We start from the raw sequence: 17,691 nt of genomic DNA on the forward strand, positions 1-17,691 counted from the left end.
AGTTCTCCTCGATCTTCTTGGATATCTATTCAATGTAATTCTTTTTGCTGTGTGTTTGTCGAGATCCGATGAATTGTGGGTTTATCATCAAGATTATCTATGAACAATATTTGAATCTCCTCTGAATTCTTTTATGTATGATTTGTTATCTTTGCAAGTCTCTTCGAATTATCAGTTTGGTTTGGCCTACTAGATTGATCTTTCTTGCAATGGGAGAAGTGCTTAGCTTTGGGTTCAATCTTGTGGTGTCCTTTCCCAGTGACAGTAGGGGTGGCAAGGCACGTATTGTATTGTTGCCATCGAGGATAAAAAGATGGGGTTTATATCATATTGCTTGAGTTTATCCCTCTACATCATGTCATCTTGCTTAATGCGTTACTCTGTTCTTATGAACTTTAATACTCTAGATGCATGTTGGATACCGGTCGATGTGTGGAGTAATAGTAGTAGATGCAGAATCGTTTCGATCTACTTGTCGTGGACGTGATGCCTATATACATGATCATGCCTAGATATTCTCATAATTATGCACTTTTGTATCAATTGCTCGACAGTAATTTGTTTACCCACCGTAATACTTATGCTATCTTGAGAGAAGCCACTAGTGAAACATATGGCCCCCGGGTCTATTTTCCATCATATAAGTTTCCGATCTACTTTATTTTGCAATCTTTACTTTCCAATCTATATCATAAAAATACCAAAAAAAATTATCTTATTATCTCTATCAGATCTCACTTTTGCAAGTGGCCGTGAAGGGATTGACAACCCCTTTTATCGCGTTGGCTGCAAGGTTCTTATTTGTTTGTGTAGGTACGAGGGATTTGTGTGTAGCCTCCTACTGGATTGATACCTTGGTTCTAAAAAACTGAGGGAAATACTTATGCTACTTTGCTGCATCACCCTTTCCTCTTCAAGGGAAAAGCGACGCATGCTCAAGAGGTAGCAGGAAGAACACCATAAGATCCAACTATAGTAACAAAGCTCGCGGTACATCAATATCATGCCAAATCAAGAACACGAGAGAGAGAGAGAGAGAGAGAGAGAGAGAGAGAGATCAAACACATAGCTACTGGTACATACCCTCAGCCCCGAGGGTGAACTACTCCCTCCGCGTCATGGTGGCCGCCAGGATGATAAAGATGGCCTCTGGTGATGATTTTCCTCTCCAGCAGGGTACCAGAATGGGGTCCCAAGAGGTTTTTCGTGGATACAGATGCTTGCGGCAGCGGAACTTTCAATCTAGGTTTCTTTCCAGAGGTTTTGAGATTTATAGGATTTTTTAGCGTTGGTTTCACGTCAGGGGGGTTCCCGAGGGACCCACAAGCCACGGGGCCGCCCTAGGGGGCGCCCTCCACCCTTGTGGCTGCCTCGAGAGTCGGGACTCCTTCGGCCCAACTCCGATGCTCCGTGGGCTTCTTCTGGTCCATAAAAAATCACCATAAACTTTCTACTTGTTTGGACTCCATTTGATATTCCTTTTCTGTAAAACTCAAAAACAAGGGGAAAAACAAAAACTGGCACTGGGCTCTAGGTTAATAGGTTAGTCCCAAAAATAATATAAAATAGCATATAAATGCATATAAAACATCCCAAGTTGATAATATAATAGCATGGAACAATCAAAAATTATAGATACGTTGGAGACGTATCATGGCGGTGGCCATCGCGCCGCACGGAGGGCGGCAGCAACGAGTCCTGCTGCTCATGAGCAGCAGGGTCAGTGGCGGCGTTAGCTGCAGGAGAGGCAGAGCAGCGAGGAATACCGCGGCCCACAGGCGCCGTCTGGGGGACGCGAGCATCCCGGCGCTCGGTGCGGAATCGGGGTGCATCGGCCATGGGAGCGACGAAGCGAAGGTGAAGTGGAGACGTGGAAGGAGGATCTTGACACGCCCCTACCTGACGCGCCAAATGTCAGATCTAGGGCTCCGCAGACCCAAGAAGGTTCGGACTTTGGGGCATGTGCGAAGATCTCAACCAGCTCAAGTCCCAAGATCGCCACCCCACAGCCTAGCTACGCCGAGTTCGCACGAGCGGGGAAGAAGAAGAACACGACAGTTTACCCAGTCGGGCCACGTTGCGGTGTAAAACCGTACTCCTGCTTTGTGGTGGATTGGCCTCACGAGGAGGCTGAGGATGAACCAGTATAGTGGATGAGCTGCCTCGCGAGGGCTCTGGTGGTGAGGAAATCAATCCAGGGATGCCTCCTACGGTGGTGGATAACCTATATTTATAGTGGCCTTGGTCCTCTTCGCTCAAAACTTAGGTGGGAAGGGATCCCACAACGCTCAGTTTGAAAGGGGACAAGAAGTACATCTAATCCTGATGAAAGGTGGTCTTCACCTGCAAAGCTTCTGGCCATGACACAACGGTGGGATCAGCGATGACATCCGTCCTGTCGAGCTCGTGGTCTTGGTCCTGTTGAACCGGAATGGAAACCTTTGGGGCCTTCCTCGGGAACCTTTGTCTGTCCTTGCTCCCTTAGCACCGAAAGGGGAAGTGTCTCCTCTGTGCCCGCTGGCGCCCGCCTGGCCATGGTCGTCATGGTTCACGTCATCACATCCTCGTGAGGCTGGGTACCTGCATAGAAATATCCGCTCCTCGGGAGGAAGGCTTGGAGAGCTGCTCCTCGGGAGATCTTGATGTTGTTCTCCTCGTAGGGCTGGAGGCCCTTGCGAGGGTCTTGGCTTGGAGGGTCTTGTAGTTGGGTCGTACCAGGACATCGAGGGAGCCACACCGTGGGCTACAGGCAGGTGGATCTGGGTACCCCCGATCCCGGAACACTGACAGATGCAGGCAAGAGTCGGTCTACTTTGTCACGGACATGATGCCTATATTCATGATCATTGCCTTAGATATCATCATAACTATGCGTTTTTCTATCAATTGCTCAACAATAATTTGTTTACCCACCGTATGTGTTCTTTCAAGAGAGAAGCCTTTAGTGAAAACTATGGCCCCGGGTCTATCTTTTATCATATTATTTTCAGATCTATAAACCAAAACCCCCAAAATACCTTGCTGCAATTTATTTACCTTTACTTTATTTGCACTTTTACTTATCTTTTATACCTATCTCTATCACATCTCATCCTTGCAAGTAACCGTCAAGTGATTGACAACCTCTTTATCGCGTTGGGTGAAAGTATTTGTTTGTTTGTATAGGTGCAACCATTGGTGACTTGTGTGTTCCTCCTACTGGATTGATACCTTGGTTCTCAACTGAGGGAAATACTTATCTCTACTTTGTTGCATCACCATTTCCCCTTCAAGGGAAAAACCAATTCAAGCTCAAGAAGTGGCAACCACGTCACCGATGATACATCTCTAACGTCCACATAGAGTTCATATACATGCGGCTAAAATCCGCCGGCGCCAACCGCAAGGACAAGAGACACCTTGCCATGGCAAAGTTGGACACGAGGGACACAAAATCTCCAACAGCCGACCGTCGCCTCTACATCAATGACTATGCCCGAAGAAACCAGCGCCCAATGAATCGTCGAATGCGGGAGCAAACAACACCAGAAGCTAGTCGTCTCAGCCATACGTGGCCTTGTCGAAAGAACATGTGGTGCCCCCATGTTTGGTTTTGGTAATTGATGACAATCTCTATGGACTAATGGTTGCCTTGAGTTATATTTGAAGGGTTTGTCCATAGATATTGCTTGAAGACCATCTGTTGGTTTCACGGTTATTAGAAGAAGAATATGTGTTGACCAAGGTGCTATTCAAGGATTTATCCAAAGATTGGTCACGTGAGAGTTGAGCCTATTGCAAGCATGTCTTGAAGAAGAAGATTGTGCGAACATTCATGTTTACCTTCAAGACATCATCTTAATGAAGAGAGTTGGAAAGATTCAAGGTATGTTTCCGTGGTCGTCCAAGCAAAAGGAAGATATCATATATCCCATGGAGGATGATATCAAGTGGTGATCGTCATCAATATTGCGGTGTGCAAGTTCAAGTGGAGCATCATGGAGAGATCATGCTTGAAGCTTACCGTCCATTATGGTGGTAATTGGGAGACCGGGTTATAGGATTGATTGCCGTACTATCAAGGGGGGATCTCTCGTGAGTAGCTTGATCGTATCATCCGTAGAGAGCTCAAACCATTGCATCCTTGCATCATCTTTCTTGGTTCTTGTTTAGTGTTTCTCCTTGTGAGATTTGGAGCTTATGGTCATCTTCATGACAAGCTTGAGTTCATCGAAAACGGAGTTCACATGCATCTTCTATGATGATTTCGATGTTTGGTTTTTTGTCGGTTCTTCATTCATAGAGGTTTCACATCTCTATACATCTGGTATTTCTCTACTGCCTCTTCTTACTATAACCAGCACTACTGGAATCTGGCACTTTGCCATCTGCCATGGCAGATGGCAAAGGCATGGTCGGCGGATGGCAAAGGCTTTGGCAGATGGCAAACAGTTTGTCTGAAACCCTGCCGGTAAAGGCTTCTTTGCCGTCTGCTGGCTGATGGCAAAGCCTCTTAACAAGGTTAGCCCCGTTAGAAGGCTAACGGCATACTTTGCCGTCTGCCAGCAGATGGCAAAGGCTGCATGATTTGCCGTCTGCCAGCAGATGGCAAAGAGCCCAAATAGACCGGCCCAAATTTTACATGTAGATGACACATGGCCTCTTTGCCATCTGCCAGCTAATGGCAAAGCTCTTTGCCATCTGCCAGCAGATGGCAAAGTGACTATATTGCCCCATTTAATTTTGATTTTTCTTATATCAGTTCCTTTTCACAAAAAATCAAACACAAATATATTTATATGACCAATATAGCATATTCAACACATATTACCAATAGTCATGAACACATATATATCCAACACATGTTACCAATAGTAGCAAGTTTCATCCGTACATATACATAGTTTCATCAATATTACGCAGTTTCATCCATAGGTAGCAAGTTTCACAACGTCAAAACAAAAACTAAATACAAGCACTCCATCAACCCAAGCTTCCGTGATCTTAAGCAAATCTGTAAAATGGGAAAGAAGAAAATTAGAAGAAGAAGACTAGAAGAAGAAGATTATTATGATGCAGAAATATGCATGGATTGTCAAAACTTGCATTATCCTACTATCACTAGTACAACAAAGCTGCAGGTTGGCATAGTTCATGAACCATGTACATCATGACAAATACAATATCATCCAATGCTCGACTATGAACAAAATTGAACAATTACACCTCACAAAGGCAAAGCATAGAACCAACAAGCAAGTAGGAGGGGTATAAGAGGACTTGAGGAGCTCACTGGAGGGGGTTCTAGCCTAGGCCGAGCTTCATCACCATGGATGCGGCTAGGGGAATCAGACGAGCCTACCATCATAGGAGCAGCAGCACCACCACCGCCAAAACTGGAATGACCGGAGCGAATCACCATCATATGTGTACAACTACCAGTGTTGTAGTACTTGAGGAAGATGAATATAACACAGCTCACACACATAGGTACAAAGTAATAGAATACAGACAAGTTACTAAGTGGAGTAGTAGTAGAAGGGACCTAAGCTAGCACCCATGCCAAGAGACATACTACTAGTAAATTGTTGTTATGGGTGAGACAAGAGCACAAGTGGTGCTGCTAGAGAGGGAACTATGGGCACTCGGAATAAATTAACAGAGTATGCATGCATGGGAAAACTCAAGAGTAAAATTGGAAGTAAATTGAGCCATCTAAACAGTAAAAAAAATAGCACAAGCAAGAACAGAAGTTCAGCAAACAGCCGGATCCACTACGAACTGACTAGCAGTAAATCCTTCATGGCTAAAATATAATAACAGAGCAAAAGGATCGAGATGGCTCACGCATCACTCGCCATGAGCTACCTGGGGAAAACAATATGAGCCACAGTTAGCCAATTTTAGGATAACACTAGTAAGATGCCCGTGCGTTGCACGGAACAACAAGATGCATGTTGAGATTGACATGTGCGCGAGTAGGTCTCATGTCTAACAGTACTTATATCTTTATCTTACATCAGATGTGCAATCCTGCTCCCCAACAAAATTACATTTTTTTGGTTATGTGCAAAATTTCATGAAGAAAAAAATATTTGTGATGCTTTGCACAATATTAAACAAAATCGATGCTCCAAGAAGCTTTAAAAATGATCAATTTTTGTTTGTCCCGACCACCATTTATGTTATTCCTTCACGAAATGGTATGCACATCTATAACACTCCAGCAAATTTGTAGCCAAAATAAATAAGTTTTTTGAATTTTATTATTATTATTCTAATTATACTATTCAACTATATGTATGTGATCTTAGGAAGTCCGTGTCACATCTTTCTTCTTCTACTTCTAATTAGAAATGCACACGTCCGACTCAAAAATAAATAAGAAATGCACACCAAAATTGATTGTACAGCTAACATGCTTTTCTTGGCACACATGACATTTTCGTGTATCAATACAAATTCAGACTCAAGTTGTAGTATGAATATAATCTGTAGCCTGAACATAATGTTTGTTTGGCTCCATGGGGCTCCTGACTATTCACCTCTTCACAGACTAATTCATAGGGTGGAAGGAACACCACAACTACTTCTGCACATACAGTTACAAGATTATAAGGCGTATATTATCTCTTTGCTATTATCAATGTTGAGATCGTGTTTGAGCAAAAAAACATACAGTATCTAAATGGTTACTCCTCAAGACCATTCACCACTCATGACAACAAAAGGTGAATGGAAGATTCAGAAATCAAGTAAGGCTTTTATGGCCGAGCAAACAGAATTAAGTTATGCAGCAGATGGCAGAGTATGCAGCAGACCGTTTAAAGCACAAAATAGGATGGATCGTAGCTTGCGTCATATTCTTTCTTCAGCATAACTTCAGGACCAATATATGCCGGAGTTCCAACAATTGAATGGTTCAGAATGATGAACCAATGAAAGTAGAATAGAAAACAACATGAGTTCAAATCATTTAGAAAATTAGTATCCATCCCAACATCTGTTTGTTACAAGACAGCAAGCATGGAAGACATGAATTTATGTGGTGTGTTGTGTGCAATATACGAAAAGTTAGAGGAAGCCCAAACATCGAGGAAAAAGTTTAGAATCCAAGATTCATGTCTCGTGCATACATTAATTAGAAAATTAGACCATGAAAATGTTTCCCCACAGCCGTACACCTACAACACTTGAAAATATTCTAATCAAGCATGTGCCACCATTTCACACCAGATATATGTTTTAATGCCCTTACCAATAGTCTGTGTATTAACGTGAAGTCGTGAACCCCTTCTATCATCGCCACAAAGATTTTGTTTCTTTGATCTTGAGGACGAAAATTAATTGAATCCCCCTTCTCCCTTTTCTACAACTGAAAATTAATTGAATCCCCCTTTGCAGATCCACAAACAATTCGTCCCTAAACATTTCACAAAACACATGTTTAGGGGACCACGATTTCAATCATGAACGGGTCTGATACACAACTGTACTCCAAAAATTGACAATTGTTTTGATCTGGTAGGAGAAACACATGACTTACAGGGGGGTGAGCATGGTTGGGATGGTCATAGTGGCTCGAGGTAGTTGACACCAGCGCGGCCGGGAACAAGCAGATCGCCCCGGAAAAACTCCTCCGCATCTGCAGTGCCCATGATGACTCATGGCGTTCGAGGCACGGAAGAAAGGGACTCATGTTGGAGGTTGAGAACCAGAGCCTGCATAAAATGGAATCAACCCATTAGCCACACACAGAAAACAAAGTACTTACTATATACTCCACTATCCTCCCCGTCTCCGATGACCTGCGTAGCCAGGTCTAGAAGGAGAGGTCGTTGGTAAAGCACGAAGCCAAATGTAATAACGCTATAGGGAGCAGTAGTAGTTAGCAAATTCAGCAGCAGCAAACACACCGATGCAGCCCAAGCTCGTCCTGTTACAGATCGAGCACTCTCAACACTGCCTCCTCTTCCCAACACACCCCTTCTTCAACCACCAGACACAGCAGCAGCAGAGGATCTCGTCCTATGGCAGCCTCCGGTCCCGCGACTTCTTCTCCAGCTGCCTCGCCAGGCGAGGAGGGGCGGCTGCCTCACCTTGTGGGGCTCGGGCCCATGTCGGCGAGGGGCCTGCGGCCGGCAGGCTGGCGCAGCCCACCATGCGACCCTGGGTCACGTGCTGGAGGAGAGCCGACAGAGTCGAGCAGGGGGAACCCCTCACAAAAAAAGTCGAGCAGGGGGGGCGATGTGGCGGCGCCTGCTGTAGGAACATAGGACGTAGGCGGCGGCAATGGACTTGGCAGCGAGGTTGGGCTCTTGGTAGACTGGATCCAGAGCGAGGGTAAGTCCGGGAGGCAACGGAGGAGAGCAGTGACGCGAGATCCAGGCGGGGGAAGTCCGTTATGCCCTGAGTGCGGCCGCGGCGGCGGCGAGCGTGCGCGAGCTGGAGAGGATGGAGTGGCGGCGAGATTGCATCTGGGGCGGCGACAATGGAGTGGGATGGGATAGGGTTTGGGTGGTTGGGCTGCCCGGGGGGTGGGGGTTCTTTTTCTTTTTTTCTCTTTTTTTTTGTTTACATAAATGGGATGGATGGATGGATGCCATGTCATCAATCCATGACACAAACATTTTAATCAATGAGAACAAAAATAACCCCACAGTTTTTTTTTACCTGAAAAAAAATTACCCCATCTCTTTGCCATCTGCCAGCAGATGGTAAAGAATCTTTGCCGTCTGCTGGCAGATGGCAAAGAGGTGGGGCTGGTACGCCGTTACACTCTTGACGGCCACAGGATTTGCCAACCTCTTTGCCATCTGCTGGCAGATGGCAAAGATTATTTGCCATCCACTAGCAGATGGCAAAGAATTGGCTGATGGCAACCATGTTCTTTGTCGTCTGTCAGTTCTTTGTCATCTGATTTTTATAAGAAGATGGCAAAGACGTTCTTTGCCATCAGCTGACAGATGGCAAAGAGCTGGTTGATGGCAAATTCCTTGTTTCCAGTAGTGCAGGCTGTTTGGATAGTACTTGTCGTCATCTAGCCAACAAGCTTGAGTTTTCTCAATTCAGAGCTCATATGCAGAAGTTACGACAGTTCTGGTTTTCCTGCATCCTTCTATTTGCTTGGGCTATTTTGAAGCTCACTAGCGGTAGTACCGCCCTGGGTAGTGGTAGTAGCGCTTGCGCGGTACTTCCACGGTTCCAGTGTCGCGGGAACTTCCGCTTATTCATGGGCTTCTGGATACTTTGTCATCTCAGCGGGAGTCGGGTGGTAGTAGAGCGCGGTAGTACCGCTTGCACGGTACTTCCGGCCTTCTACTACCGCTGGAACATTCGCTTATATTTTTGCCTCCAGATACGTTTTCCCTCTGCGTGGAAGTATAGCGACAGTACTGGGTGGTAGTACCGCTCCATGCAGTAGTACCGCGCTGCCCTACTCTACTACCGCGGTTTCACCTGTACACGCAACACCTAGCGGTAGTACCGCTGGTGGGAGCGGTAGTACCGCTCCGGCGGCACTACTGCCTCCTTGAGTTTCTCAGTTTACATGTTACGACTGAAACTACCGTGCCAACGGAAGTACCGCTCGCCCGAGCGGCACTACCGCTTGTGCACGGGTTGTGTGCATAACGGTTGGATTTTCCCTTCCTATAAAAGGGGGTCTTCTTCCCTAATGGTTTCAATCACTTGAGTTCGTGTTCTTTCCTCATTGTTGACCTTCTTCGAGCTTGCTATCTCTCAATCCATCCAATGATTCTTGTTAGTTCTTGAGGGAAAAGAGAGAGGAGATCTAGATCCACATTTCCACCAATCACTCTCTCCCCTATGTGAGGGGACCCTCTTGGTTCTAGATCTTGGAGTTCTTCGTGTTCTCTTCTTCGTTCTTCCTCTCATTTTCCTCCATAACACTAGTTGTTGGGGTGGGATTTGGGAGAGAAGGACTTGGGCACTCCGTGTGCCCTTGCCATTCTATTTGGTGCATCATTTTGAGTTTTCCACAGTGATACGTGGAGGTAAAAGTTGAGAAGCTTATTACTCTTGGGTGCTTGGTACCATAGAGCTTGTTCCTCTTGGGTGCTTGGGCGCGCTAGACGGTTGGTGGTGCTTTAGAGCTCAATCATTGTGGTGTAAAGCTCCGGGCAAGCGTTGGGGTCTTCAATTAGGTTGTGGAGATCGCTCCGAGCAATTTGGACGGGTTCTAGCGACCGCCCCCAAGGGTTGCCAAAGTGTACAGGTTTGGTGACCGCACCCAAGGGTTGCCAAAGTGTACGGGCTCGGTGACCGCCTCCAAGGGTTGCCAATTGTATGGGTTCGGTGACCGCCCTCAAGGGTCTCTTAGTGGAATCACGACATCTTGCATTGTGCGAGGGCGTGAGGAGATTACGGTGGCCCTAGTGGCTTCTTAGGGAGCATTGTGTCTCCACACCGCTTCAAATAGAGATTAGCATCCGCAAGGGTGTGAACTTCGGGATACATCGTCGTCTCCGCGTGCCTCGATTATCTCTTACCCGAGCTCTTTACTTATGCAGTTTATCTTGTGATAGCCATAGTGTTCTATGATATATATCTTGCTATCACCTAGCTATTTATCTTGCTTAGCATAAGTTGTTGGTGCACATATATGAGTCTAGTTGTTTTAGATTTTGCGCTTGACAAATTAAACGCTAGTTTTATTCCGGATTTGTTCAAGCCTAAACTGTAATTATCTTAAAATGCCTATTCACCCCCCCTCCAAGCGACATCCCACGATCTTTCACTTGCCGAAATGGTGAAGAAGTTCCAGCCATCTTATTCCACTACACCGCTGTCACCACCACATGCTGAAGAAACCTACCTTACTATTTACGCATCTAAGGCTCGGATCCGGGTTTCTCCACTTTCTCACCGCCGGAACAACGGCCGAAGAGCGAAGAAACTGCCGATCCGGCCGTCGGCGAAAACGAGGGACGAAGTCGCCTTCTTCTCCGCCTCCTAGGGGTTTCCTCATGCGGTTGGAGAAAGAGAGTGTTCACAACAGCCCACGTTTCAGATCCGACGGTCCACATCTATGTTTTCAGGTTTCCATAGGTTTTTACTACACGAGGCTTTCTCCAAAAAGAAAGAAAACATGGCTTTGGCTAGTGGTGTTCAAGCGGGGCGTCCCGATTCCGGCTACTGTTCCGGCCCCAAGTCGGTCTGGTGAACCCTATTCCAGTGCGTCCTACCGCCTCCGTGTCGATTCCCACTACAAACCCTCCCCCGACCAGAACAGAAGAAGAGAACCTTTCGTCTCGGCGGTCCCCCACTGACCCCCGACCCCGAACCCTCGCCGGCCCGCCCATCCATGGACTTCGCGGAGCAGGACGTCGACGTCTTCGGCGAGGAATACGACGGCGCCGAAGCCGAGGCCGAGGGCGGAGGCGGCGCCTCCTCCGGCTCCTCCTCCCCCTCCTCATCCTCCTCCTCCTCCGCCGCCGCCTCCTCCTCCTCCTCCAGCGCCGCCTCCAGCGGCCGCAGCAGCAGCCCCGCCGCCGGCGGCGGGGACGAGGACGGCGCTGACGACGGGGACGGCGGGGAGTACGACTCGTTCGACGTCGTGCCCGTCAGGCCCGCCGCCGGGTACGGGGACGACGAGGAGGAGGCTAGAGATTTGTTTGGCTCCGACAACGAGGAGTACGTCAAGACCCCCGCGCGTAGCAACTACCTAGTTCCAGGTCCGCCTCTCTACTGAATTAGCCGCTATAGATTCTTCTGGGCCAAGTTCGTCTCCTCAGTGTTTAGCGAGCAGAATTTCTTAGGAGATTGCTACATAACCCTATCCAGTTTCTGTGTGATTGGCTGGTTCTGTTGCTCGTGGGGCCCTGGGAGCTGCAGTGAGCGTTTGGTCTGTGGCAGAATTAACCTTCTCGCTTCAGTACACGATGAACTCTTCTTGCTGCAGACTTGTGTTCGAATCATTGTTCCAACTTTCAGCGGTGTATGTCAGAGCATAATGTTGGATTAAATTCTCTGCTAGCATCTTCTGGTTCTTGCTTGAATTTGTAGAGTCAGAGAGACTTGAGTTACAAAAGCATTAAGCAGAAGTACTGAAGAGAGTAGAAGAACGAACCATGAAACCATATATATAATTGGGTCACTGTGAGTTGGAAAGATACATTCGACTATCTTCATGTCCTTTTTGGGTTGAAACTAGACAAGTATACTAAAGAACGGCAATCTGTAAATAACTAAAATTCGAACTTAATTCTGCAGTAAATTACAACTACGAATAAGGCTGAATCTAATCTCATTCTGTTTCCCAAACAAACTTGATCACAGTTTCTTCCACAATACCATCTCACTAGACTACGATAGATATAAGGGTTTAAAAATCAAACATAATGATCAGCACTGAAAATGTGACTGTATTTCCATGCTTTGTGCGTATCTAGCCTAAATCATGCTCATGCTTTGTGTGTATCTAACTGAAATCTGCGCACACTCAACCTATATATACTCCATTAGTGATACATAACGCCCATGCTTTTTGGCGGAGAATGTGACGACTGGATTGTTTCCCTTGCCTGGATACTCGATATTCTGGGGACTTGGTAGCTAGTGCTTTGAAAAGTCCAGTGTATCTAGGTTGGGAGATAAGGCATTAACACCCTCTTATATGTTGTGCCTCTATTTATAGTGCTGCCCCCGATACGGAACACCAACAATTTTTCTCGAGGAGGACGAGGTGGCAGGGGCCCACCTATTCTTCCAAGGCCAGGAGGCCATCCAGGAGGACGAAATAATTATGGCCACGGCGGGAGGTTTTCATATGGAAATGGGCGTAACGTTGAAGGTTTTGTTTCAGAAATGAAACTTAATAAGAGTGAAGAAACTTTATCTAGGAAAGCGGTTGCTTTTCAAGAGGTGCATAACAGTACCGTGTTCTTTTGATTTTTGTTTGATGTATTTGTTCTCTGAAGGGCTATCCTTTGTTACCTCATGCAGCCATGTGAGATCGCATGCTACAGCCGTGTTGAGGGTGGGGATGTATATTTTGATGATCGCAGCTTGGTAAGATCTCAGAGTTGTTGATTATCAATTTCATTATCTATGAGTGTGAACCTTTGATTTCTGAATACACGTTTTTTTTAAAGAAAGTTTGCCCTAAAATTTGGCTGTTGTACTAAACATCCATTTTTGTAGAGGCTTTTCAAACGTAATATTTGTGACTATGCTGGTGAAGATCTAAATAAAGGATTTGAAACGTTTATAGAGAAAAGAGGTACTTCCTTTCTGAAGTTATGTTTGTTGTTTCTACATTCTAGTTAATACTATCAACTCGATTGTTGTTATTGCCTGAAAATTGTTCCCTACAAACTCTGTTTCAGTTGTCACATAATAACCTACACACATTTATATGGAGATCTTGATAGCATGGGACCTTTCCCTTATTCTATATGGTAGAGTCAACTGTTTTGTATTGCAGGTGGGTCTTGAAACCTTAAGTGAACCACTTATAAGGCATCTACATAGATAAACTTTTTTCATAGTGAGTTTGCGCTATTGTACTATATTTCAGCTGAGGTATTGCATCTGTGTTTTTCGTAAGATTGGATAATTTTTTTTGCATATAAGGAAGGACCTGAAAGAAAATAAATCTTCAAGAATTAACAGACTAACTGTTTCCAATATACAATGGAAAGAAATGAAATTATTGAAGTTAATTCCGAAATTTATTTCTTGAACAGTAGGATCCATTAATAATTCAGTTATTTTGGAAATTTTTCTTCCTCTTGAATTCGTTTTTATCTGAGAGCATTCATTCGTGGTTAATGTGGTGTAATGCCAGATTTGGGTTCTCAAGGATTTGGCGATCTTCTTGCATGCATAAGAAATTCAAATCTACCTCTTCAGAATATACATTTTGTGGTAAAATGCATTATTGCCAACTTCATATTTGTTATTTTGGTATGCTATGCTTGGAATTTCTGATCATGTATATGCTCCTCTTGCAGACGTATCGCAACAACCTTAACAAGGTATGGTCCTCTCAGTGCAGACTATTTAAATCAACAACAACAACAACAACAACAACAAAGCCTTTAGTCCCAAACAAGTTGGGGTAGGCTAGAGGTGAAACCCATAAGATCTCGCAACCAACTCATGGCTCTGGCACATGGATAGCAAGCTTCCACGCACCCTTGTCCATAGCTAGCTCTTTGTCGATACTCCAATCCTTCAGGTCTCTCTTAACGGACTCCTCCCATGTCAAAATCGGTCGACCCCGCCCTCTCTTGACATTCTCCGCACGCTTTAGCCGTCCGCTATGCACTGGAGCTTCTGGAGGCCTGCGCTGAATATGCCCAAACCATCTCAAACGATGTTGGACAAGCTTCTCCTCAATTGGTGCTACCCCAACTCTATCTCGTATATCATCATTCCGGACTCGATCCTTCCTCGTGTGGCCACACATCCATCTCAACATACGCATCTCCGCCACACCTAACTGTTGAACATGTCGTCTTTTAGTCGGCCAACACTCCGCGCCATACAACATTGCGGGTCGAACCGCCGTCCTGTAGAACTTGCCTTTTAGCTTTTGTGGCACTCTCTTGTCACAGAGAATGCCAGAAGCTTGGCGCCACTTCATCCATCCGGCTTTGATTCGATGGTTCACATCTTCATCAATACCCCCATCCTCCTGCAATATTGACCCCAAATACCGAAAGGTGTCCTTCCGAGGTACCACCTGGCCATCAAGGCTAACCTCCTCCTCCTCACAGCTAGTAGTACTGAAACCGCACATCATGTACTCGGTTTTAGTTCTACTAAGCCTAAACCCTTTCGATTCCAAGGTTTGTCTCCATAACTCTAACTTCCTATTTACCCCCGTCCGACTATCGTCAACTAGCACCACATCATCCGCAAAGAGCATACACCATGGGATATCTCCTTGTATACCCCTTGTGACCTCATCCATCACCAATGCAAAAGATAAGGGCTCAAAGCTGACCCCTGATGCAGTCCTATCTTAATCGGGAAGTCATCGGTGTCGACATCACTTGTTCGAACACTTGTCACAACATTATTGTACATGTCCTTGATGAGGGTAATGTACTTTGCTGGGACTTTGTGTTTCTCCAAGGCCCACCACATGACATTCCGCGATATCTTATCATAGGCCTTCTCCAAGTCAATGAACACCATATGCAAGTCCTTCTTATGCTCCCTATATCTCTCCATAAGTTGTCGTACCAAGAAAATGGCTTCCATGGTCGACCTCCCAGGCATGAAACCAAACTGATTTTTGGTCACGCTTGTCATTCTTCTTAAGCGGTGCTTAATGACTCTCTCCCATAGCTTCATTGTATGGCTCATCAGCTTAATTCCACGGTAATTAGTACAACTCTGAACATCCCCCTTGTTCTTGAAGATTGGTACTAATATACTCCGTCTCCATTCTTCTGGCATCTTGTTTGCTCGAAAAATGAGGTTGAAAAGCTTGGTTAGCCATACTATCGCTATGTCCCCAAGACCTTTCCACACCTCAATGGGGATACAATCAGGGCCCATCGCCTTGCCTCCTTTCATCCTTTTTAAAGCCTCCTTCACCTCAGACTCCTGGATGCGCCGCACAAAACGCATGCTGGTCTCATCAAAGGAGTCATTCAGTTCAATGGTAGAACTCTCATTCTCCCCATTGAACAGCTTGTCGAGGTACTCCCGCCATCTATGCTTAATCTCTTCGTCCTTCACCAAGAGTTGGCCTGCTCCGTCCTTGATGCATTTGACTTGGCCAATATCCCTCGTCTTCCTCTCCCGGATCTTAGCCATCTTATAGATGTCCCTTTCACCTTCCTTCGTGCCTAACCGTTGGTAGAGGTCCTCATATGCCCGACCCCTTGCTTCACCAACAGCTCGCTTTGCGGCCTTCTTCGCCATCTTGTACTTCTCTATGTTGTCTGCACTCCTATCCAGGTATAGGCGTCTCAAGCAATCTTTCTTCTCTTTAAGCGCCTTCTGGACATCATCATTCCACCACCAGGTATCCTTGTCTTCGCTTCTCCTTCCCCTGGACACTCCAAACTCCTTCGAGGCCACCTTACGAATGCAAGTCGCCATCTTCATCCACACATTGTCCGCATCCCCTCCTTCCTCCCAAGGGCCCTCCTTAAATACCCTCTCCTTGAACACCTGAGCTACCTCCCCCTTGAGCTTCCACCACTTCGTTCTAGCGACCTTGGCACGCTTATCCCGCTGGACACGAATCCGAAAGCGGAAGTCAGCAACCACCAGCTTATGCTGGGGTACAACACTCTCCCCAGCTATCACCTTACAGTCTAGGCACGCACGCCTATCTTCTCTTCTCGAGAGGATGAAATCAATCTGGCTAGAGTGTTGGCCACTACTAAAAGTCACCAGATGTGATTCTCTCTTTCTAAAGAGGGTGTTAGCTACAATCATGTTGTAGAATAGAGCAAAGCTTAAGACATCTTCTCCTTGATTCCTGATGCCATAGCCAAAGCCCCCATGCGCCCCTTCAAAACCTGTGTTAGATGTACCCACGTGGCCATTGAGGTCTCCTCCTATGAAGAGCTTCTCACCAATTGGTACACTCCTAACCATGTCTTCCAAGCCTTCCCAGAACTCCCTCTTGGTGTTCTCATTGTGGCCTACTTGCGGGGCATATGCGCTGATAACATTGAGAACCAAGTCCTCAGCTACCAGCTTGACCAGGATAATCCGGTCCCCATGTCTCCTGACGTCTACCACTCCATACTTGAGGCTCTTGTTGATCAAGATGCCTACGCCATTTCTGTTTGCAGCCGTCCCCGTGTACCACAGCTTGAAGCCGGTATCGTCCACCTCCTTCGCCTTCTGTCCTCTCCATTTGGTTTCTTGGACGCAAAGGATATCAGCACCTCTCCTCACTGCTGCATCAACTAGCTCCCGAAGCTTCCCTGTCAGAGACCCTACGTTCCAGCTACCTAAGCGAATCCTCCTAGGCTCGGCTAGCTTCCTTACCCTTCGCACTCGTCGAGTCAAATGCGAAGACCCTTGCTCATTTTCCACTACATCCGGGCGCCGATGTAGCGCGCCACTAAGGATGCGACGACCCGATCCTCGCTCACTTGCCACCGTATCCGGATCAAGATACGGCGCGCCACTTGGGGGGTGACGGCCCGGCCCTTGCCCATTTTCCACCACACCCGGGTTCCGATGTGGCGCGTCGCTGAGAGGGTTACGCCCCAACGAAAATCTTTTGGGTTTCATCTCCATAAGAGTGGCTGAGTTTTTACGTTGGCTCGCCAAGCCTATCACAACCCTCCTCCTTTACCCGGGCTTGGGACCGGCTATGTTGAGACAACATAGGCGGAGTTAGTGCAGACTATTTAAATCATAACATTTTTTTTCTTTTCCGTTGCTGTAACTTATGTTTTCCATGTACAAGAATCAGGTAGTTATCCTTACAGCTTACCATGTTTTTTGTATCTAGTTTAATTGAATGACAGATGCATATATATTTTGCAGGACACTGTAATAGAACTGTTTTTTTTTTTGTGTAATTTCTTTTACTATGCTTGTATGCTGACAGAGTCTATGTGACTATTTGTAAAATCGTCAGATATTGGCCACGGCTTATCTAAAAGATCCATGGAAGATGGGTGTGCACAAAAGAAACGGTGTTGTATACCTTGATGTCCATAAGCTCCCTGAAAGACCACAGAGCGAGATTGAGCGCAGGAGGTG

At 46.2% G+C, this 17,691-nt stretch overlaps 1 protein-coding gene and 1 long non-coding RNA gene across 2 annotated transcripts in view; one reads left to right on the forward strand and one right to left on the reverse strand.

Moving 5' to 3' along the window:
• Positions 1 to 4,934: 4,934 nt before the first annotated feature.
• LOC119341863 lies at positions 4,935 to 8,507 on the reverse strand. Its single transcript, XR_005165301.1, has 4 exons — positions 7,896 to 8,507; positions 7,526 to 7,700; positions 5,273 to 7,402; positions 4,935 to 4,993 (listed from the first exon to the last, which is right to left on the reverse strand). It is a non-coding gene; the product is annotated as an uncharacterized LOC119341863 (long non-coding RNA).
• A 2,698-nt stretch (positions 8,508 to 11,205) lies between these two features.
• LOC119341870 (decapping nuclease DXO homolog, chloroplastic) overlaps positions 11,206 to 17,691 on the forward strand; it is a 13,439-nt gene continuing 6,953 nt past the window's right edge. The window contains exons 1-7 of the mRNA XM_037613719.1: positions 11,206 to 11,675; positions 12,638 to 12,864; positions 12,946 to 13,011; positions 13,144 to 13,222; positions 13,790 to 13,869; positions 13,956 to 13,979; positions 17,567 to 17,688. Of these exons, the coding sequence (XP_037469616.1) occupies positions 11,306 to 11,675; positions 12,638 to 12,864; positions 12,946 to 13,011; positions 13,144 to 13,222; positions 13,790 to 13,869; positions 13,956 to 13,979; positions 17,567 to 17,688 (968 nt within the window). The 5' untranslated portion in view covers positions 11,206 to 11,305. The remainder of the gene's footprint in view (positions 11,676 to 12,637; positions 12,865 to 12,945; positions 13,012 to 13,143; positions 13,223 to 13,789; positions 13,870 to 13,955; positions 13,980 to 17,566; positions 17,689 to 17,691) is intronic.

The sequence above is a fragment of the Triticum dicoccoides genome, chromosome 1B (genome assembly GCF_002162155.2).
Source record: "Triticum dicoccoides isolate Atlit2015 ecotype Zavitan chromosome 1B, WEW_v2.0, whole genome shotgun sequence".
NCBI lineage: Eukaryota > Viridiplantae > Streptophyta > Magnoliopsida > Poales > Poaceae > Triticum > Triticum dicoccoides.